Genomic DNA, 24,926 nt, shown 5'->3' on the forward strand with positions numbered 1-24,926 from the left:
CTCGGGCGAAACTTTCTGAGACAACATTTTTAAGTTCATCAAACAGGAAACGGTTGATTCAAGTGGTGATTGGTTAAATGTGAAAAGCAGGAAGGGTTTGACTTTCTCTACCAAGCCATTTTTAAATTCTTGAATCAACTGTTCTGGTCAAAGTTTGTCCAGTTTAAAAGTAATCCCTGGCAATACTGAGATGACCACCAAGTGCAATGCACATCACTGATCACTGTGACTGCAGCTGTTTGCCTTCATGTGTGGCCATTCAAGAGAGTCAACACTTTTGGCTTCAGATATGGTTAAATGACAATTTATAACTTGACTGCCTTGGACAGAATAACTGCTCACAATAGTCAAAATGCAGCTTATTAGAAGAACCTTTTTCCATTTTAACCATTTTAGGAAATAAAATAAGTTCACAATCAATGCTTGACTAGGTAGAATGAGCCCCTGAAATACCTGGCTTGGAATGAATTAAGGTTCTCTCATGCATCTACCTACTTCATCAGCATGACTACTGCTGATATTTGTTAAAAATAGTTAACGAGACAGCAAATGGTCTGAACAATCCACAATGTATTTACCAAGAAGGAGACTCCAGTGTGAGCGTAGACCTACTTACTTTAAAAATTTAGCAGCCACCTTTGCAAGTCAAATTTCTCCTATGCATTAGCTCTGCATTATTTGGTGAAGTTGGCGTTTGTTTAGCTTGTTTCCTGGTGTGTACAAATGTGGCTGATAGATGGTTGCTCCCAGCGAAGCCATCACAGGCCTGTAACAGTACGGCACACGGCACAAGCTTGCAAGCTGCAAATATAACAAACTGGAAAAAACACACACAAACACCCCCCTATTTGTGGAATGCTTCGATTTTATATGTCTCACTGGTAGTTTGCTTTGTTTTGTATAGATTGTGCAATTTATTTTTTCTCTCTCTCTATTTCAATTCCAGATTTTTAAGATTTTCATTTTTGGCTTTTTGTGGCTTTTGGGTCACCTATCTTTATATATATTTAGACTACCAGTCAAATGTTTAGCTGGCGAAACCAAAATGTATTTCAACCTTTTGACTCATCAAAGTAGTGATGAACCTGCCAATGGTGCACAAAGTAGTAGGCACCGTTGGCAGATATAACAGCTGAACACACTCGTGGCATTCTTTCCAAAATGGAAATTGTTGTATTTCTTGGCCCAAACAAATCTCTTCTGCTTGTTGCTTTTCCATAGTAGTGGTTTCTTCGCAGTTGTTTGACCATAAAAGCCTGATTCGTAGTTGAGGTAGAGATGTGTCTGCTACTAGAACTCTGTGTTGCCTTTCTCTGGGCTCTAATCTGAGGTGCTGTTAACTTGACATTTCTGAGGTTGGTGACTCGGATGAACTTATCCTCAGCAGTAGAGGTGACTCTTGGTCTTCCTTTCCTGGGGCAGACCTCATGTGAGTCAGTTTCGTCGCAGCGCTTGATGGTTTTTGCGACTGCACTTGGGGATACATTCAAAGTTTTTGCAATTTTCCAGACTTACTGAGTTTCAGTTCTTAAAGCAATGATAGACTGTCTGTTCTCTTTACTTAGCTGATTGGTTCCTGCCATAATATGGATTCTAACAGTGGTCAAATAGGGCTGTCATCTGTGTACCAGCCTGACTTCTGCACAACACAACTGATGACCCCAACCCTGTTAAGAAGACAAGAAATTCCACAAATTAACCTTGACAAGGCACACCTGTGAGGTGAAAACCATTTCAGGTGACTACCTCATGAAGCTCACTGGGAGAATGCCAAGAGTGTGTAAAGCAGTAATCAAAGCAAACAGTGGGTATTTTGAAGAATCTAAAATATAAAAGATGTTTTGATTTATTTCAGACTTTTTTGTTTGCTACATAATTCCATATGTGTCCATTCATAGTTTTTATGCCTTTAGTGAATCTACAATGTAAATAATCATGAAAATTCAGAAAAACCATCAAATGAGAAGGTGTGTCCAAACTGGTAGTGTATGTTTTGCAGCCTCAAAAAACCTTTCTTCTTCCTCCACGAACCCTCTTGCTACAGTGCACATTGCTAACACCTGGTGGAACAAAGGTCAATCATGTGTAGGCATTCATGAGAGCACCACTCTCCACCAGGAAGGTGGACCTTAGGTACAAGTATTACCAATCGAGACAAACAATAAAACAAGTCTACAAAAACTTGAAAATATACTAAATGAAGCAAAGGAATCAATCAACCAGTGGACACTAAATATAGTTAATAAAAACATGTCACCAAACCTAATCTTTCTTTAATAATACAGCTTATCACCTGACTAGTGAGGCAGGGAGTGAGACTCCCTCACAGGGATGTTTGAGTCACATTGTGGCAAATAACACAGTGCTTTGAACTGTGAAACCAGCACCACAGGGAAACAATGACTTTGCCTTCTCAGCACTTTGTAGGAAACATTGCCTCATACAGTGACTGGATTACTGCTGCTTCTGCTCAGGACTGAACTAATTATCACTGTTTAGAGTTTCTCAGATGGTATTCACTAATCAAACCTCCACTAATTTAAGAAAAACAAAAGCTCCAAAAAATTTACTTTTCAACTCAAAGATACCATATACATGCAAATGGTAAATTCCAATACGTTCAATAAGCAATGGCATCTTGGATTTTCTTCCTCTTAATATAATGATTTGTGGTATTTCAACTGTACTTTATAAGTTTTTATGAGTTTGTATTTAAACTGAGATTAATCGGCCAGTTTAATGAAATGTAAATTTCAAAATACCAAATAAACCAAACACTGTGAACCCCAGTGTAAGATTATGTTAGGTTTTGTCTAAAAGTCAAATTGTGTAAATATTAATTAATGTCTTTGTCTAGCCACAAGATGAAGGGCAAAAAAGAAGTATAAAAGGGTAAATGGGTAATGCAATGATTGCAAACAAAGACAAGCAATGGACAAATGTTTTGACAGCAATATCAGACAGTGGATCAGTTTGGCAAACAAGGGACGTGTGGTAAGAGAATGCATTTATCTGTGATTTTAGGGAACCCCCTTTTTAAATATTAAGAAATAAGTTATGTGAATGTTGATACATAAAAAAGCATCTTCTCTCATACAGCTTGTATAGTTTCAGTTTTTGTTCATGTTGTTAATGTTCCAAGTGTAAGCGATGTAAAGACAAGTAACATCTTTTTATTTTTTATAGATCTGCAATGAATATGAACCACCGCCCACTATGAGTTCAATAATAACCACATAGCATAACTATCACCTTTTAGCCAACATCAGCAAAAACTGAAAATATCAAGATGTTGTGAAAGTCAAATTTGTGGAAGTGCTGTTGTATTGGATTGCAGTATATCTCCTAATAAAGTCACCAGTCCATGTAGGTATCACACACAGATAGAAAACCTTGTTGTCAACATACTACATCACAACAATTATTAAATAACGGAGTAAAGTAATATCTTTATGTATATTTTGTATACCTGCAATGACTCTTAACATTTTCTCATAATTTTTTTTCAGGAATTTGTAAATTACCAATTACCTTCAGTCTGCTATTAAGATTCAAATTAGTCATGTGGAAACTCTGAGTTGGCCTTTACAATGTGTACACCCACTTAGCGTCTTTCTAGAGAAAATTTTCGACACGAAAACACTAGAATCTTAAAGAACTTTTCAGTCATTGAATCTGTTGAATATGTTTGAAGCACACAAGGAATAACTCATAATAACTTATCCAGAAACAAGCAGTGTTTTGCATTCTCGCCAGTTTGCCAACAACATATAAGTTATTGCCGTCATCATTTTACGCCACTTTTCTATGTGAGACTGAATATACACTTCTCTCCAAAAGTATTGGAATAGTGAGACCAATTCCTTTATTTCTGCTGTAGACTTAAAATATTTGGGTTCGACATCAAACCATGAATATGAGAAAAGAGATCAGCATTTCAGCTTTTATTTCCAGGTATTTACATCTGGATCTGATACACAACTGAGAAGATAGCATAATTTGTAACGAAACACCAAATTTTTAGGTGAGCAAAGCACCAGTGACCTTTTGGCTACAGCTAATAACAGTGGCAGGATATCTCTGTCCTATATTAGATTGATGACTTGAAACGTTTAAATCTGACAAATATGCACAAATAGAAGATATCTGTAGGAGAGGGCAATACTTTTTAACAGCACTGCATGTGCAACTACTGCAATTCCATTCGGAAGGAAAACATGAGCAATGTTTCAACACGGGCAATGGAATGGTATGTATTGATAGACATTTCCGTTCAGTTCAGTTCAGTTCGGTTCATTTCCTTGATAGATATAAGAAAATGTTCTAGTTTAACTTAGATGCATTTTCAGTTGCAAGTGAGATGGCTTAAAACCAACACCAAGTGTGCGCTGTTCCTGCTTCATTTTCTCTGTTGTTCTTTGATTGCATGATCACAGCATGCTAGAACAAGAAGCAGAGCAAGAAAATGAGTGCAGATGGAGAGAAGTCAGCTGCCAAGTCTGCTTACACTGCTGGTACTGCAGATAACAGTACACATGTTAGAATACACATTACTCAATTGGTCGCGTTAATGTTTTTAATTCTCATTGCTCTCCATTCAAACAACCTACTGACTGAAGTAGGTGGCACATCAGCGGTCTATTTCGTATGGAAGAAGAGTCACATAACGTGGTAAACACCCCCTTTTATGTGAACGCACACGCAAACCAGTCTGAAAAAATATCGAAAAGTACCAAAAACAGGACTGTTAAAGTCCTGGACTGATAAGCAGCATTATTAAGAGTAGCAGTACTGTTAAAATCTTAATGATACTGTCCCTAATGGGAATACAGCAAAGTTATTGTATCATCTCAACTGTTTCCACCCTTTGGAGTACAGCAACATGCCATCAGACATGGCCCACATTTCAGGAAACAACCCACAGATATTCCATGATGCAGAGGAACTTCTCTCTAGATCCTTCAGTACATCTCAACCTTTTGATAGCAATCATTGTTTTGAAAAAGCTTAATACATGCCAGTATTTCACTTACCGTATATTGCTTACTAAGGCTGTGAGTCTGAGGTATGCACTTCATGCATTCAAATTATTTCTAATCTTTTCTGTATGATCTTCTGTCAATCTCTCAGCATTTTTATTCGAACACCTGATCTTCACAATATGCATACAACCCAAGGAGAAAGATGACATAAACAGGTAGAGGAAGTAGTAAAACAATTATCAGCAGTGCAACACATTCATGATAACTTTACTTATGAATTCTTAACACTTTTGAACCTTTTCTTTTATGAGCCTTGAATTTCTTACTGAGACTTGTCCTATCTTTTGGACTGAACAAACCAACACTAACTACTTCCTGCAAAGTCAACATGCTATTATTAACTTTGACTGCATCTGGAAACTACTTAGATACCTCTGTTGATCATTCCAATGTCCAGATCAGGATGAGCTTGCCTTTTCAAATCAAAACCATAACACTTTATATTTTCTGTGTACTCAAAATCATCTATTTTCAAGTTGAAAGTCTAAAATAAAATGACATCATCCTTATTTTTACAAAAAATCATGATGACTTGTCTACAGAGAGATATTACACTACCAGTCAAAAGTTTGGGCACGCCCTCTCATTTAACGATTTACATTGTAGATTCTCACTGAAGGCTTTAAAACTATTAACGAACACATATGGAACAAGAAAAGCACCCAGGTTAATTTGTGGAATTTCTTGCCTTCTTAATGGGGTTGGAACTATCAGTTGTATTGTGCAGAAGTCAGGTTGGTACACAGTTGACAACCCTACTTGACCACTGTTAGAATTCATATTATGGCAAGAACCAATCAGCTAAGTAAAGAGAAATGGCAGTCCGTCATTACTTGAAAAACTGAAACTCGGTCGGTCTGGAAAATTGCAAAAGCTTTAAATGTATCCCCAAGTGCAGTCGCAAAAACCATCAAGCGCTACGGTGAAACTGGCCCACAAGAGGACCGCCCCATGAAAGGAAGACCAAGAGTCACCTCTTCTGCTGAGGATAAGTTCATCTGAGAAAATGGCTCAGAAATGCCAAGTTAACAGCACCTCAGATTACAGCCCAGAGAAAGGCCACACAGAGTTCTAGTAGCGGACACATTTCTACATCAACTGCGAATCAGACCTTTATGGTGAAATAGCTGCCAAGAAACAACTACTAAGGAAAAGCAACAAGCAGAAGAGATTTGTTTGGACCAAGAAACACAACAAATGGACACTAGACCAGTGGAAATCTGTGCTTTGGTCTGATGAGTCCAAATTTGAGAACTTGCTTTGTACGATGCAGAAAAGGTGAACGGATGGCTCAAAAAAGTTCATCATGGCTTCTTATTAATGCAGTATTTTTGATATCTTTTGTTCAGACATAAAGTGAATAGATAGATGTTGATTACTTTGACAGTTTCGGTGAGAGCTCTCGCCTTCTTCAGAAGCATCTCACTCACAGCATGTGATGTATCAGCCAGCAGATTTTGACAGCCGGCGTGTGCGACACACCCAGTAGAGCCGCCAGATTTGCTGGGCCAACCAATGGCATGTCATGGTGAGCCCAACGGAACCGACCACCCCATCAGGCATGCCACAACCCTGCCGTCCTATTTCTTCTGAAGTAGGGTGTCCCAGATGTGGGAGAGCATGAAGCCCTCCTCATCCCTGTTCATGGCCTTCTTTGCATGCCTCCTGATCTCCATAGCCTCCTTAATCCAGCGTTTGAATTTGCTGTCTTCCATTCCGATGATTCTTGCCCCGTTCCAGTCCATAACATAACAATCATGTTATGCGATGATGATTCTTGCCCCGTCCCAGTCCATAACATAACAATTATGTTATGGACTGGGACGGGGCAAGAATCATCGGAACGGGATGAGATCAGGAGGCGTGTGAAGAAGGCCATGAACAGGGATGAGGGGGCCTTCATGTTCTCCCACACCTGGGACACCCTACTCCAGAAGAAATAGGACGGCGGGGTTACGGCATGCCTTGTGGGTCTGTTGGGCTCACCATGACATGCCATTACGTCATGGGCGTGGTTGGCCTGGTGAATCTGGCGGCACACTGGGTGTGCCGCGCATGCCGGCTCTCAAAATCTGCCAGCTGACACATCACACGCTGTCAGTGAGACGCTTCTGAAGAAGGCAAGAGCTCTCACCGAAACTGCCAAGGTAATCAACATCTATCTATTCACTTTATGTCTGAACAAAAGAACTCAAAACTACTGGTAAACAGACGGTCTCTACATGCATGGTTCCCACTGTGAACCATGAAGAAGGAGGTGTGATGGTGTGGGGGTGATTTGCTGGTGACACTATTTGGGATTCATTCAAAATTCAAGGCACACTGAACCTGCATGGCTACCACAGCACCCTGTAGCAACATGCCATCCCATCCAGTTTGCGTTTAGTTGGACCATCATTTATTTTTCAACAGGACAATGATCCCAAACACACCTACAGGCTATGTAAGGGCTATCTGACCAAGAAAGAGAGTGATGGAGTGCTGCATTAGATGATCTGGCCTGTATAGTCACCTGACCTGAACCCAGCTGAGATGGTTTGGGATGGGACTGACTGCACAGTGAAGGTAAAAGGACCAAAAAGTGCTCAGCATCTTTGGGAACTTCTTCAAGACTGTGGGAAAAGCATTTCAGGTGACAACCTTTTGAAGCTCATTGAGAGAATGCCAATAGTGTGAAAAGTAGTAATCAAAGCTAAGGGTGGCTATTTTGAAGAATCTAAAATATAAAACATGTTTTGACTTATTTCACACTTTTTCATTTACTACATAATTCAATATGTGTTCGTTCATAGTTTTGATGCCTTCGGTGAGAATCTATAAAACTATATATAAAGTCATGAAAATAAAGAAAAACCATTACATGAGAAGGTTTGTCTGAACTTTTGACTGGTAGTGTATGTGTTTTGCAGCCTAGAAAAATCTTTTTTATGGACAACATAAGTGGCCCATGCACCAGCACTTTATTTGTAATGAACAGTGATACATTAGACATTGTCATTTTTTTTAGCGAGGTTAACTACCAGGAACACTAGAATCAAGGTTCCCTGAATAACCACCCCGCTCTCAAAGACATGACTTACTTTATCCATACTGTCAAAAAACAAAACCACAGCACTGTTCATTGGGGAGACCACACTCATTCACACTGAATATAACTACCAGATCCAATTTAATGGTGTTCTGACCTGTTAGCCTTCCAAAGTAGAGTTTCCAACCAGTGTCATGCGTAGAGCTGGTAGCAGACAACAGCAGAAACAGTAAAGATACAAACAGCACAATCAACTGTGACCTAAGCTCCCATCACACTCCTCATGGCCAACTGCAGAGAGAAAGAGATGATGTGCATTCCTCTGGACCTGAAGCTGATTGTTAATGGATATAAAGTCTGCTTCAGTATGCATCTCTCTCCAGAGGCAAAGTGGTTTTGGGAAGGAAATGGAAGCCTAGCAAAAAAGGAAGAGAAGAGAAGAGAAGAGAAGAGAAGAGAAGAAAAGAAAAGAAAAGAGAAGAATGGACTGGTTGAGTCCAGGCAGACGTGAATGCAGAGGAAATGATTTGTAATCTGACATTTCCCACCTGTTATCCATCTCACCTTGGAGCTTCGGGTGCATACAGTATATGCATACAAACATTCAGTACAAGCATGAAATTACCTCACAATCTCCAGAGCTGGATGACTTTACCCTCCCCACATTCTGTTACCACTACTCTCAAAGGTGATTCTGGGAGCCACCCAACCATGACAACGGGAATTTTAAATATCCACGATGAAGTTCCAACAAGTTCAGAAACAAAACACAGAAGTAATTCAAATTCACTCTGATTTCATGAATTAAATTGATGTCAATTAGTGACTATGGAAGGTTGTATATATCATTTGACATCAGAAGATATCTTATCATGAAGCAGAATGGATGTGTGAATAGGAGTGCATAATATAAGTGTTTCATGAACATGTACAAAACCTTGCTCAGTCACTGACAGGTTAAACAAGCAAACAGGGAAGTTGTAGCTCGACACACAAGTCTGCTGGTTTTCTTCTTTCCCTCTAAAGAGGAGGTCTCAATTATTGTGTATGCCCTAGTTATGAACATATGGAAAGAATTTATACACTTTGTCCAAAGTGCTGGTGGTCTTTAGCTCGGGTGATGTTATGTAACTTTGGAGGTGCAGCTCAGTTGTCAAGGTCAAGCTGCTCTGGATAATGACCATACAGTGGAAATGTGGATAAAGCCTAGAAGGAGTTTTAATTGTCTGAGGACAAACAGAATAACACCAGACTGTATCAACACAGTCATTGTCTGAGCAGCTTGTGCCTGCGTACTAAAGAGTTTGTCAGTAATTTGCCATTTCTCCACCAGCTAAGATGCGTTTTACAAGAATAGCCAACTCCTCACCCACAGTTACACCCAATTTCTGCCTGAGCGGTATTTTTTTTCTTTACTATGTCAGAGAAGCAGACTGTTTGCATGTTACGATTATGATTTTGTTCAGTTTGTATAACTTTGGCACAGTGATGCCAATGGTCAGGAAAATATTCACATTTTTCATCTAAATGAACAGAGGGGCTAGTCTGAGTTTGATAGCATTAATAGCAAGAGCATCAGCAGGTTCCAACAAGAACTCTGCAGAAAGGAGATACACATTAAATAGGGAACCATCTGCATTCCACACAGCCTCTCTTACAGCAGACTGGAGCAGAATAAACATCAAAGAATGGCAGATAGCAGTAAATGCTGCTCTGAAACCTATGATTTATTAGCACTGCTTTCCTGAGATGTTCAACACACCCATTTTAGCTGTGAGGGTGGAAAGGCAGACAGTAGTTCATTCACACAGCTCACAGCAAGCACATTACTGCAGAGGGATTTGGAAGATGTTTCAGGGTTTTTGAGGTGAGTGTAGGGAACATTCTTTGGATTCTGAAAAGTCAAACCAATCCCATCCACTGAAATTTGACCCATATGTATGAAGCTTTCTCTATGCCAAAAGATTTAAGCATAAAAACTGTACTTGTAGCTGCAAAGTGCTATTTGTAAACGTATATGAGCCATTTTCAGAAGTTTAACATGCACGAAAAACATGTATTGGTTTATGATTCAGATAAATAGGGTGCCAACACAAAAAGCAAAAGCATGCCTGTTCCCAGGTTCTATATGAGCAATTTTGCAGACTGATCAGTGGAAAGTACTTCAATTGAGGATTCTTACAAAGCACAGCAAAAGGGGAGCCCAACAGCAGTGAAGCTCTGCATCAGTCTAAGACTATTACACACACATTATACATGAGGCAGCCATGATGCTGAATCCATCAGTAGGATAACTCCTGCTCATGACAATTTGGGTCCATTTTCCAATGTTGCATTAAAAGCTGCGATTAGTTTTTTGTTTTTGTTTTTTTACAATTTAATAAGAAGTTACTAAGATCTGAACAATAGAATGTGTGACAAAAAATAAACAGTCCATTAGACAGACTGGAAACAAACCAACAGTTTATCCTAACAATATACAAATTCATGTAGAGGTCAAACTGACCGCAAGTCCATCTGAAACATCAGTAATAAGCCCTCACTGCAATTACAGTATGTTAAAGTTAAAGTAGTACAAGGGTCTTTTAACTGTGGTGGACGTTAACAGATAATTTATTCTGTTTACTTTTTATTTCTCTTCAGACATTTATTATGTCACCAAGTAATCAGACCCTCTGAACTCTAAAATCTACCAGTCAAACAAAAAATTAACAAATATACTGCATAATTTATCATAAATCAGAGCAAAAACACAATTGGCAGATGATCAACTTTCCAACATGCATTTGTGAATACTGCTACATCACAAAACTGAACCCAATCTAAGCTTGAAATGGTGATATCTTTTTAACATGACTGTGTTTGTTTAAAAGTTTCCCCAAAATCTGTCTTGCTTAGCCAGCCCATTCTGTAGTACACAATGGTCACTTCACTACCAACAAAAAACAATCATGTGTTTTGCTTCTTCATAGATCTTCTGGAAATATGATTAAATCAGCTGGTTCAAAAATGTACATACAGTGGGGCATCCCAGATGCTCAAATGGAATGATTTGCTGCATGTAATCCCTCATTCTTCTCCCTACCTTTCCAGTCTCTCCTTGACTGCACCTATGTGAAGGCAAAAATGCCCAGAAATATAAAAATTTTAAACACAATACACATACAGAAATGCAAACATTTGGTTGAATGTTCCTTGGCCATTTTCATCTTGACTAGCAGCTTTTCATAGCCGTCCACAAGCTTCTGGTTGTATCTTTGATCACTTTTCTTGACAGAATTAGTAAAGTTAAACTGAATTTGTTTGCTTTCTGAAACAGACTTGCGCCTTTGTCACTGTCCACAGATTCTTGATGAGTTTTATTTCAGGTTTTATTTAGGCAGTCCACCATGGTACCACCACCATATCTGATGGTATTTTTGGTTTTCTTGAGGATAAAGGTGTTATCTTCTTTCCTACAAACATATTTCTGGTCATTGTGGCTAAATAGATCAATTTTTGTTTAATCTGACCACAGAATTTTCATCCAAAGAGCCCTTTCGTTGTCCATGTGATCATCAGCAAACGTGAGTTGAGATTTAAGGCATCACTTCTGAATAAAGGGCTTCCTCTTGCACGGCAGCCTCTCAGCTCATGATGATATAAAATACACTTGACTGTGTTCCAGTAGCTTCTAATTCATTTCAGATCTGCTTTTTGTTGAGTCTTGGTTGACTCTTGACCATCCTGACCAGTTGTCTCTAAGAAGCAGGTCATAGTTTGTGTTTTCTTCCTGACGTGGCAGTAACACAACTGTACCATGCATCTTGTCCTTACAAACAATTGTTTGCAGAGATGATATTGGGATTTGTAGCTGCTTTAAGATAACCCTGACTAGTTAGAGTCAATAAATTGCTTTATTAGACCCCTGCTGAGCTCCTCAGACTTTTTTTTTGTAACATAAATTCAACTTTCATTTTTGTAAACTTTGTTGTACTGTACAAATGACATTTCAGTGTTGTCTCTCTTTGTAGCTATTGTTGTGCTGTTCTTTATATTGCAGTGAAAAATGAGTCCACAGTGAATAACAACTGAGTGACAGCACTGACAGCAAAAAACACCCACAAACTGTTATGCCTCTCATCCCATGGTGATATAAAATACACTTGACTGTGTTCCTGCAGCCTCTAATTCATTTCAGATCTGCTTTTTGGTGATTCTTGGTTAACTGTGACCATCTTGATCAATTGTCTCTCAGCAGCATGTCGTAGTGGGCTTTAGAGGATAAAGTTGATTAAATACAGTGTTAATACTGAGCGGAATCTGAGATCCAAGGTTTTAAAAACTGCAGTTATCTTTCAACTATTGCTGAGCATTCTGATGACGCATGATGTAACTCTTACCTTCTTCAGCTGGTCTTATATCTTACCTTTGCTCACACACTTGCCAAATCTTTGTTCATCAAAATATTTTCCCAATTCATATCATATTCAAAGCATTGAAACCAATGTCCATGAGAATTGTTCACATTTCAAGGGTTAGCTCAACAGAGCTATGGGGAAAAAAATTAAGATTTGTGGCTGTAGTTTAAGGCTCCAACAGAATATATGTTTGAGTGGTGCACATGGAGATGCACATGAATGCATGCAAGCTATGTTTCATGTTTATGACTAATTATAAAATTCACAAGTCATATGTGCAAAAGCACTGGTCACTGCATCCGCATCCATCATTATGTAGGTGTGTGGCATCTAATTATCAAACATCACACCAAACTCTGCTATCATTGTGACCATAACTCCACATCCTCCACCATCCTCACTCACCTTGTACAGTCCCACAGTAGTTTGGATTAACTGCATCAAAAGTTGAGTTGGTCTTAGCTGAACGTCGATGTCGCAGCAGCTGGTGTTTTAATCCAGAGAATGACTGTGATGGATCATATTCCTCCACCGGCAGGATGAACAGGCTGTCCTCCCCAATTTGGATGAGCCCAGTCTGTGCAGAGACATGACCAAGATGAAACTATGATGACTCCCATCAGGTGACTACTCTTAGAACAAAGAAAAGCATGATTTTAAGGGCTAGGTATATGGTGAATGGTGCATCATTTGAACCTAACGTACATGCTTTCACTGCATAAATAAGGCATTTGTTTGCTTTCTGAGATGAATGTGAATGCCACTCACGCAGTGTGCTGCATTTGCCATGTAACTGCAGTAACTCAAAATCCTCATATAGTGAGCAACAGTCATAGTCAAATTAAATATAAAGCAACTTTATATATAATACACAGTAAGAGTTGAATCATTAGTGCTGTGCAATTAACATAGCAGGCCACAAAACACAAGGACTAAAAACAAATTGGAATAAAAAGACAACAAAGTGTAAAAAATTACTAGACAATACGAGGTCAAGTCAGGATGTCAACATGTCAAACATGATTACAGTGCTAATGAGAACAGATAGTTCTTTAGAACTGACCAAAAAGTTTTAAAAAATCTGAGTAGTTTTTACACGAAAAGGTAAGCTATCGTGCTTCATCCAAGAGTATCTGCTTGGTCAACCTTGGGGCTCTGAACAAGTTATGGTGATGCAAGATTTCAGCTAAATAAGCAGAAACACCTTAAAGAAAAACAAAACCTTAAAATCAATCCTGACGCCAAATGAGACTACTCACTCACTCAAACTCTAAGCATGTCCTAAGGACATAATAGCCTGTCATTTTATTCTTCTAAATTCAGACAAAACTGAAGTTATGGTATTTGGCCTTAAACACCTCTGAAAAAAACTAAATGGTTACTTCAGATGGCATTTCTTTGGCCTCTAGTTCTAGAGCGAGAAACCTTGGAGTTATTTTTGAGACAAGTGAGTTATTTCCTAATAACTCACTTAATTCCCAAGTGAAGAGTGTTGAAAATGTACTGGACAACAAGATCTTAAAAAAAAAACATCTTAAACAAGCTCCCTCTGTTCTGTGGCATGGGTTAAAACCAGACCAGCATTTTTCATAAATGCTAGAGTATCTAAAAAATTTTGCAAATGAATATGAAGTACTTTCTCGTAAACATGGGAACTTCATAGTTCATTTTAAGAGTCAGCAGTAAAAATTGCAGTGGAAATGGGAAACTCAGTGCCTAGTCTTCTTAAAGAAAAATTCCATGACATATACGTCAAATGGTTCTGTTTAGATTCAACAAAATTACCTTTACAGTTTGCAAAATCCCCCCCCCCCTCAAAAAAAAGTGGCAAAGTGCCCAATAAATCTTAAAAGAAAGACTGTAAATGTGACCTGTACTTCTAGTCCAAAATGTAGGCAACCTCAACACAATACTGTGCCTGAACGCCTCTTATTTATTTCTTTAAAGTATTATCCCTTCACACGTGTAGTTTCATGTAAATGTGATTTTATACAACCAAGCTACTGTCTTGACCACTTTTTTGGAATAATGTCCGATGATAACATCTTTATAGGGAAATATACACTGGAATTCTCAATACAAATGTAATGTTATAACTGAAAAGCATGCACAAAACGTGTTGCTGCATATAGTCTAAAAAGTGCTGCCAGTTTAAGGAGTAGAGCAGCCTGTCTGTAGCCTCAAAGCACAAAACCTGGGACACAACCCAGGAAACAATCACAACCATATTGCTGTAAGGACACAGTAACAATTGATAACACATTTAAATGAAACTGATTCAATCTGTAGCCTGTTAAGAATATCTCAATGTCCCCTCCTCTAAAACAATCTCTGTCTTATGGAGCTTGCTTGGAAATTAGTAGGGCTGACCTAAGCCTTTACCAGTGCCATGGTAATCATCGCATATTCACTATTGATCACTGCATTTAAAAAAAATTTCTTTTTGCATTACCACAAAAATCACAGTTAGCACACGAAATAAGAAATACAGATGGGTGCCAAACTAAAGGAAAAAACAATACACGGTGTCTTAGAAAGGTACTATCAGTGCATGTAAAATCTCTCATGGAGTATTCACCCTGGAATGTACAAAATAGACTTTTGTGACATGAGGTTAATGTTAGTGACAGGATGCATTTTAAACCATGATATTCTAATCTGAACCAAGTAGCTTTGGTTTCCTAAACTAACCAATCAACAACTAAAAACGCAAGTTGACCAAGAATTTACAGTGCCATGAAAAAGTATTTGCCCCCCTGTACATAGCTCATATTTTTGCACATTTGTCACACTTAAATGTTTCAGGTTATCAAACTAATATTGATACAAGACAAAGATAACCCAATATATACAAAATGTAGTTTTTAAATTAGAATATCATTTATTGGAGGAAAAATACAGTCCAACCCCATCTACTCTATGTGAAAAAGTAATTGCCCCCATAGCTATCAATTTACCAAATGACCAAATTTGGAAAATATATTTAATCTCACCAGCCATACTCACATATGATTACTGCCAGGCTTGCTGAATCTAAATGCCACTAAATAAAACCTGTCTGGCATTGTGAAGTAGCTAAAGGGTCTCAAAAAGCAGCACATGATGCCACGTTCTCAAGAGATTCAAGAACAGATGTGAAACAAAGTCACTTGCCACATTTACATGAGACCTTTAATTCCTCTTTAATTCGGAATTAAAGTTAATTCCACTTTAAAATCTCCTTGTAAACACTTAATTCCGAATTAAAAAGTTAATTCAGAATAAACTTAATTCCGAATAAACTACCTGGTTTATTCCGATGTTAATTCCGAATAAACTAATTCCTGTGTACGTTCTATTCATGTATACAGTTAATTCCGCTTTAGTTAATTCCAGTCATTCTGTGCATGCTTGGCTCCTCACGTAGCGATGACGTAGCAACGTACACAGCTTGGTCGTCTGCCTCCCTTCTCTGGTATTCTATCTCTCTTCTCCTTCTCAAGTGACGCAACAGAAGTAGTACGCCATTGTCGAGTTGCTGTTTCAAAACGACAATAAAAAGCAAAGCGAAAAGCGTGCTTATTAGTTGTTCCTCCATGTTGTTGGGGAAAAGAAATGCCGCGGCAAAGGCAGTTTGTTTTCTTCCGGTAAACAGGGATACGTCACATCCACTCCCTGTCCAATCAGAATCCTTTCCAACGCCCAAGCGTTAAAGCGGAATTAAGGAAGGGGATAAACGTGCAGTCCATGTAAACCTTAATTGGGAATTAATATTTCCATGTAAACGCGAAGCACAAAACTTTAATTCAGAATGAGTTAATTCCGAATTCATAATTCCGAATTAAAAAACTTCATGTAAACGTGGCAATTGACATTTATCAGTCTGGAAAGTGTTACAATGCCATTGCTAAGGCTCTGGGACTCCAGAGAACCACAGTGGGAGACATTATCCACCAATAGATAAACATGAAACAGTGGTAAACCTTCCCAGGAGTGGCAGGCCTACCAACATTTCTCCTAGAGCGTGTCAACATCTCATCCAGAAGGTAAAAAAACAAAACAAAACAAAAAAAAAACCTAGACAAACATCTCAAGAACTGCAGGCCTCACTGGCCTCAGTTAAGGTCCATCTACATGATCCAATGATAATAGGTAACTGGGCAAAAAACTGCTTCCATGCGAGTGTTGCAAAACACAAACCACCACTGAAGCACAAATGGGTTATGCAGCAAGACAGTGACCTATAGGACCCAAGAAAGTCCACCTCTGAGTGGTTCAAAAAGAACAAAATTAAGGTTTTGGAGTGACCAAGTCAAAATCTGGACTTCAACCAAATTCAGATACTATGCCAAGACCTTAAAGGGGTAGTTCATGATTGAAAACCATCTAATGTGGCTGAGCTAAAACTCCAAATATTTAACTGTAGTTGTTGCTGCCAAGGGTGGCCTTACCAGTTATATAGGTTTAGGTGAACAATTACTTAACAGGGGTAATATAGGTTATCGACTCTGGATAAATGTTATGGATCTGTTCCAGATGCATATAGGTCTATTGCTCTTCCCCCTCTGGGCTCTGCTGAACATCACGCCATTCTGCTGGCACCAGCTTACACCCTGGTAATAAGGAGGACAGAGAAGGTTGTAGCATTGCAAGTCTTGCAGGGAAGCTTCAAATCCACAGACTGGGACAACATCCTGGCACCAGAAGTATCAAGAACAGCATATCTCTGCATTTGGATCCACTTCCTTGAAATGCGCTTATAACAGTATGAAATGTGGCGCAATTTATGAACACTACATTGGTGACAGTTTGGAGGGTCAGTCCAACCTCTCAACCATCAGGGCTTTCACTAGAGGACCTCTATGAATTGAGAGACACTGCAGTGACTCTAAAGTCAGCTGCTGGAAGCTCCACAGAGAAAGTACAGGCTGACAACCTAAATGCTTTCTGCTGGAGTGCACTCGAAGCATCCTTTTTTTGCAGCCCTGCAATCACCTGCCAACTTCTCCACATCCAATGTCAGCTGGGACAGGCTTTGCCCCCCAATGACCATAGACAGGATGAAGCAAGTATAGCTAATGAAAGCACTGATCAATCTCCTGCATTATGTTCTCTAAGAAAAAAGGCTTTTATTTTGGAACATATTGGACAACATACAAGCCAACACTAACAACATCAATGAACTGATACATCAGTAAGGCTCTATTTGATATTAAAGTCTTGTCAGTATTAAATGGCTCCACACCAGCAGAATGCAGTCTTTTTGCAACATGTGCTGGTTATTAAAACACAAAACATTTAACACAAATCACAGACAAAGATTTTGATTAGGTAAACAACACAATGCACAGACAGCAGTCATAGTTCAGCCACTATAAACGGGACTGCTGTGACGAGAGCAGTGTGGTATGCCGTAAAAAAGAGCAGCAAATCAGTCTGCTTCAGTGTTTGTGCAAGCATTCCGCTCCCAGCTGAACCCCCGGGCTAACAAATGCTTTTAACAAGCATGATGTGGACTGAATGATGGATTAAAGCATTTCTACAGCTTCATAAACATGGGGCTATGATAGTACTTGTAGGCATAAGCTGGAGACTGAGCTATATCATAACCATGCAAAGACAGTTGTGATTTGAGGGATATGAGGTTACTTAAAATCCCTTCCATCATTAGCTGGAAGTGTGTGATTTACACCAATTAGCCATGACAATAAAACCACTGACAGATGAAGTCAATAACATTGATCACCTCATTCTGCTGTTCAGTGTTGGGTCCTTGGGTGAACTCATATGGATGTTGTTTTTAAAACATACCACTTACACTACCAGTCAAAGTTTGAACACACTTTCTCATTTAATGTTTTTTGTATTTTCATTACTATGTACATTGTAATATAGAATTGTGTAGTAAACAAAATAGTATGAAATAAGTCAAAACATGCTTTCTATTTTAGATTCTTCAAAATAACCACCCTTTGCTTTGATTACTACTTTACTGCTGATTACTCTTAGCATTCTCTCAATGAGCTTCATGAGGTAGTCACCTGAAATGGTTTTCCAACAGTCTTGAAGGAGTTCCCAGAGATGCTGAGCACTTTCTGGCCCTGTGAAAAGCTGTCATCAAAGCAAAGTATGGCTACTTTGAGGAGTCTAAAATATAAAACATATTTAAAGTATTTCACAATTGTTTGTCTGCTACATAATTCCGTATATCGTGCATCATAGTTTTGATGTCTTCAGTATGTATATACAATGTAGAAAGTTGTAAAAATAAAGAAAAAACATTGAATGAGAAGGTGTGTCCAAACTTTTGACTGGCAGTGTACATGAACACAAACATAAGTACAGCAACAGCACTCTCATACAGCAGGCAGCAGGATAATGCCCCTTGCCACACCAGTGCTCTGGAATGGCTGGAGAAACCCGACAAATAGCCAAAGGCATCGATCCAGCCTCCAAGCTTCCCACATCCAAATTCAATCGAGCTCTTGGAGGAGGCACTGGAAGAAGGTTGATCCACAGAGGCCCCACCCCAGAACCCACAGGACCCCAAGGATCTGCTGTCAACGTCCTGGTGCCAGACACTACAGAACACACAGGTCGGGTCAGAGCTGTTTTGGTGGCACAAAGGGAACATTGGAATAACCCAGTTTCTCCATATAAATAAATCCATCTCAGTTTGTGTTTGGCTCTAGTATTAGGCCAAGTTTCAAACACTGCTCCATGGGTTAGGATTATCTGATGTCACAGGAGATGATTAACAACTATATCTTCAGAATATGATTTCTAGAAATGCACAGATGCAGAAAGCTGGACAGCAAACACACACACTGACAACATGACTCCCAGGATACAAAAACTTCGGAAGATGCAAGTTCTAAAATACAATTTTATTGTTGGAATTTTTATTGTGTCTCATCTAAAAGAGGGAGGGGAGTTTTTTTTCTATAGGCTAAGCTTCATTCTATCTTTCTGGACCTATTCCATATGGAGTTTCTGTTTTTTCCACAGAACATCTTTTATCAAAGCTGTTAGATATCACTGTGACAAAAAAATTACTGATATGAATCTTCTCTGATCTGCCACCACTGTAGTAAAAGTTCGGTTAGGACTCAACAACGACTTTGTGTCTGACATAAGCATAATTCACATGACCACTAAGGCCTGACTTGATTCTAAACATTGGGTCATTTAGGCATTTTTAAATTTTAATAAAGCTTTGTTTTTATTCGGTACCAAATGTCAAAGCATTCCTTGTAAGATGATGGCCAATTTATGCTTTCCGTGTTCTATGAGCAGACTGATGTGGACTTGGAAAGCAGACTGTGGACACGTATGTAATTCTGCTCATAGTACAATAGGTCCACGCTGGTTTGCACAGGAAATTACATTGAACCTCATGTAGAACACCGAAAAACACACGGAGTAATTTCGACAGAATATAGCAGCTGCTTACACATTGATATCAGTGATTATTTGTAAGATGTATTAAGCTCAATGGACTGAACTGAAAACGTTCATTGGTGGATGACAAAATTGACATCATGCATGTCTTTGAGGACATCCAAACACATCGAACACAGACATGCAAACATGTCTTGTGGACATGCAAACAGAGAAAGCATGAAATGGGCTTTCAGCAATATGATGATGCCAGAAAATATCAAATTGTCAGTTGTCAGAGATTTTGCAAGACCTAGCTAGCTCTGTTTTCACATCTCTGTGTATATTAGGCCATTGAGGGCAATGTTGCAAGTCCATAAGTGAAACTTACATCAAAAATTCTTTGTTGTGTGATATTTGCCTCAGCATGGTGAAGCATCTTGATTTGTGAGGTATTCTGTTTGCTGATTCAACCAAAAACAGATGCTGCAACCTGGGTATTTTTGATCTTCCAAAGGGTGCAAATATCACAATGGATTTTATTGTAGTTAGAAGCTATTTATAGTTTAGCTAGCATTAATAGTTGTTTAGGGGAGTCTATCCCAGCTGACCCTGGACAGGTCAGCGGTCTATTACAGGGGAGCTGCCATAGATTTTTCATATGAACCCACTATGTGTATCCCAGGATCTGTACACAACTGGGCAAGGATCTGCTCATTCCTAGGTTAGCTAAATGTTTTTACTCTCACAAAGGATATATGGGGGAAATACAGGAGCGCAGTCTACTGTAAGAGCTGGCTTCAAGCCTGTTTTTGCTGAAGAGTCCAGGACTGAGCCCGAACCCCTACCTGCATTGTCACTTTACATAACAGCATTAGCAAAATGCCTGAGCTAATGTGGAACTTCATTGCTCACAGTGGGGAAGTTAGTGTCTCTGTAGAAGAAAACTTCGTGTTTAACAAGGATCTTGGCTAGTTTTTGCTGTCATTTAGTTTGTGTGGACTCTTTAATCATTTGGCTGACACGAAGCATGAAAGATAATTCTTGGTGTTGGAAACAGGAAAAGTCATATCTTTCCATCTTGCTCATCTTTCATTCACGGATGAGACTGTTGTGCAGACAGAAAAATGACCCAGACAAAACCAGTGGCCTGAGTTAGTTAAAACTGAGGGTTCCCCATCTCATTCGCCTTAAAAGCAGCCCTAAAATTGCAAAAAGTTACCCTATGTTATTATGGAGCTCCCTTCCATCATATGGAAATACTGTACATGTCTTGTACATGATTTTAAATGCGTTTTCACAAATTGCAGCCAGACAAATTCTTTGGTCTTCACAAGCATTTGATCTAAAGTTCTGTATTTGGCTGCACAGCATGACTTTGAGCTGAATGACAAACTGGCAGTTCAAAGAGTTTAAAGAAACTGGTAGTTGTGCTCTGAGGCACTTCAGCTGGGTAGCTGCACAATCTCTTTTACATGTATTAAATGGAATGTTCTGGAGCTGAGTAGCTTGAACTGAATGACATGGAACCTATGGACAAGTCAAAAAATGAAGATGGATTTACCAGACCGCTGCAGGTGCTCAGTGATGCCAGAGAGTCCGTGTGGTTGATGATGGAGCCGGAATAAAAGCAGAGCTGCTGCGTGGATAAGCCGCTGACTGATGCGTTCTGGTCACTGTGCCTCTCCTCCACAACAAAGTCCCTCGACAGAAACGTGCTGTCCCGTGTCAGATTTAAATACAGCTTCCTTCCAAAAGCGGGCAGCGACAGAATGATGTTGTCTGGGTCGGAGTGTTCTTTCCTCGGGGTGTTCAGGGAGCGCTGGCCGCGGCGCTGCAGCGTGTGGACGGTGTGGTCGGAGGAGAGGTGCGCCTCCTGGCCGGACAGCAGCCTGGGAACCACCTGGTCTGTGTCCAGCTCAGACTGGGCTGCAGGGAGACACGGTCTGCGTTTAACGGTGGGACAAATGCAGCTTCTTATCCTGACTCTGTCCTGAACTGGCTCAGCTGTCTGCTCTAATGCGCCACGTTCAACTTCAGAGCCCAGCTATGTTTGCTTGTAAAATCTGCAGCCCGTGACTATTAGAAACACCGTGCAAGTCATTACCGATTATTCACTGCAGTCGCTGTCGGAGGGAACCGACAGCCGCCTTCCTACAAGGGATTTCTTTGGTAACACATCCAGTTCTTTAACTGAGAACAAAGATTTCTTTAGTTGACCTAAATCCAAACAGACGTTCTCTACATGCATAACAGTTCCAGTACTCACCAGTCAGTCCAATGCAGAGAAGAGAGAGGAGCAGATGGGTAACATGGCTATCACGCATGATAAAACCAAAGCAGGGCAGAAGAACTGGAAGAGGTCGATGGTTTTAGTTACTGGAAACAGAAGCAATTTGCAACGAGCAAAGCAACTTTTCCTGCAGTAGAAGTTGCAGTTGACCAGGCTGGAATGACTTCGGAGCGCAAGACACGCCTACACGGCGGGGCCCGCCTCCATCGCTGCCTGATTGGTCCTCCCGATCCCTGAACTGTGAAAAAAGTCCCTAATCCCAGCCTTTTCATCAGTCCGTGAGGCTGCCTGTCACTGTCGGGGGTTGAAACCCTACACGTGGTTTCAAGTAGAGAAAAGAGTGCACATAATAAGCTTTCTGAGTGAGTGCGTGTGCGCGCGCACATGCTCGTCCAACTATCCTGAAGAGGAGCGCTTTAAGTTTTACACATTCAGAGTGACGGCATTTTGGAAAAGTGAGGACATTTGTGCAGGTCGTCAGTCTCTGAGCCTCCTTTAAGACTAGTTGGAGAGTTCAGACTTGGCTGTCAGGTGAAGGTTAGGCTCAGGTTAGGGTGAGAGCTCTGGAAGCAAAGGAGCAAATGTCAATGAGCGTTACAAATGTGCGTGTGAGTGTGTGTTACTTTTTCAGAATTCAAGTTGTCAATTTTAAGATTTTTTTAATATAGCTGGAATATAATTAACATTTCTAAATAGTAAACAAAAAACATAAACCCTACATTGGTAGGTTCTCTGCAAAACCATATTTAGGTCAATAAATGAATAATCTTACATTTGTATATTGTGCATCTCTGGGCATTTATAGTTTATTTATTTATTTATTTAGTTAGTTAGTTAGTTATTTTAATTTAAATATGTAACAATGTTTGGACTTAAACAGGACTATATCCAGACTTGAAATAGCTGTACCACTGAGAAACATATGGACTTCAAATGTGGATTTTAGATCTTTAAAGATATTTGTGTGATATATAAATTATGTAACAATGAGATAAACTGGTTGGCTTAAAGGTGGCCTATAATGAGCTAAGAATATTCAATGCTACAGGAGAGCTACTCAATGTTTAATAGGTCTAGCGCTCTTTGGGAGGTTCAAAATAGCAAAAAAGGAAAGGATCTTGGAGCAAGGGTTTGGGCACTCTGCATGCTCAATACTTAGTAAACACCCTCTGGCAAGTATAGCTTTTAAAGGCTTTTACAGCAGCTAGGAGTCTTTAAATTATTGTTTGGGGATTTTTGCACACTCTTCTTTGCAAAAGTTTTCTAATTCTACCAGGTTCTTGGGCTGTCCTGCTGCTCTGCTCTTTTGAGGTTTATCCACAGTTTTTCAATAATATGTTGGGGGACTGTGAGGGCCATGGCAAAACCATCAGCTTGCGCCAATTAAGGAAGTACATTGTGGGTTTTTCAGTGTGTTTAGGATAATTATTTTATTGTAGAAGCCAGCGTCTTTTGATGTATATCTTTTTAACAGATGCTGTGATGTTTGCTTCTAGAATTTGCTGGTATTTATTGTGAATGAATGAATTTTGAATCCATTCTAACCACTAACAGTAAAAGGTTCCTCCTGCCACTGTCTGCAAGTGCAAAGCATGTTCGATTCATTTTGTTCTTAACTGTTGATGAAGAGTTCTGTTCATGATATCCTGCACCCATTTTCCTCCAACATACTTTTGTGCTCTGTGGCACCAGTCTTGTTTAAATATTGTTTTGCAAACAGTTGATGCTCGCCATGCTTTGGTGAGGATGCAGCACAAAGTTTTATGTGATGACTCGTCCATGAAGATAGTATTTGCGCAGGTGTTGCTGCATAGTATGACTGAGCACCACCACTTCAGAGTCTGTTATATCTTCCTGAAGCTATTTTCAGTCAAACTGTTGTTTTGATTTGCCTTTCTACTAATCCTAGAAGCAATTCTCTCTCAAAGTTTTCTTGGTTCACTAGACCTCAACTTTACTTTCACGGTTCCTGTTAGCTGCAATTTTTAAATTTACAACTAATAAAATGACAACATGATTGCCATCTTTTTGTAGCCTTCTCCTGCTTTGTGGGCAACAGTTATTTTAATTTTAGAGTGCTAGTAAGCTGCTTGGAGAAGTCCATGACTGTTGATTGTTGGGACAAATTTGAGAGGTCAGAGTATTCATGAAGATTTGAAATTTGCATCACCAGACTACGTTATAATGAGTGGGAACAGGTCATAACCCTTACAGGCTACTTATGGTCTAAAACCTTGGTAGAAGTAATCAAAGTGTTCACATCCCTTAGAGTGCTGAAACCCTTGTCTGGATATACTTTTCTTTTTTTTACTCTAAAGTAGCTTTTGAGGTTGATTTTTATACATATTTTAACTTTGTGCCTTTTAGAGATTATTCCGTCTTCTCATTTAACAATTCACAGTTAGAGAAATTTTGCCCAGGGCTGGACAATCATTTCCACGTCACTGTGCATGCATAAATGCACCTAGCTCTGCAAGCTTCCACAGACTCCAGTGGAAGAAGAAGAAAGAAGATGTATATGAAAACGTAGATCCAGTGGTTGTCAACACAGCTCAGCTGACTGTCCTCCTGAGAACAAGAGAACAGATGTCTGCAGGTTAGACTTGGTCTGCAGTGGTAATGTCAATACCAATGAAAATACTAGGTGAGCAGCATCAATGATTCATGTCTTCAAATAGTCAAAGTTTGGAAATGAACTGTATTTACTTAGGCAACTCACTGCAGAGCAGAAGGTCATGGACAGTGTAAGTGTGTGTGGTGTGAACAAGTAAGTTGTGCCTTTTCCACTAAACTCAAGATGGACA

At 39.5% G+C, this 24,926-nt stretch overlaps 1 protein-coding gene across 1 annotated transcript in view; it reads right to left on the bottom strand.

Moving 5' to 3' along the window:
- adamts17 (ADAM metallopeptidase with thrombospondin type 1 motif, 17) overlaps window positions 1–22,302 on the bottom strand; it is an 85,554-nt gene extending 63,252 nt beyond the window's left edge. Inside the window, exons 1-3 of the mRNA XM_035956709.2 lie at window positions 22,099–22,302; window positions 21,394–21,758; window positions 12,876–13,047 (exon numbers count right to left, since the gene is read on the bottom strand). Of these exons, the coding sequence (XP_035812602.2) occupies window positions 12,876–13,047; window positions 21,394–21,758; window positions 22,099–22,156 (595 nt within the window). The 5' untranslated portion in view covers window positions 22,157–22,302. The remainder of the gene's footprint in view (window positions 1–12,875; window positions 13,048–21,393; window positions 21,759–22,098) is intronic.
- Window positions 22,303–24,926: the final 2,624 nt, after the last annotated feature.

Source organism: Amphiprion ocellaris, chromosome 1, assembly GCF_022539595.1.
Source record: "Amphiprion ocellaris isolate individual 3 ecotype Okinawa chromosome 1, ASM2253959v1, whole genome shotgun sequence".
Taxonomy (NCBI): domain Eukaryota; kingdom Metazoa; phylum Chordata; class Actinopteri; family Pomacentridae; genus Amphiprion; species Amphiprion ocellaris.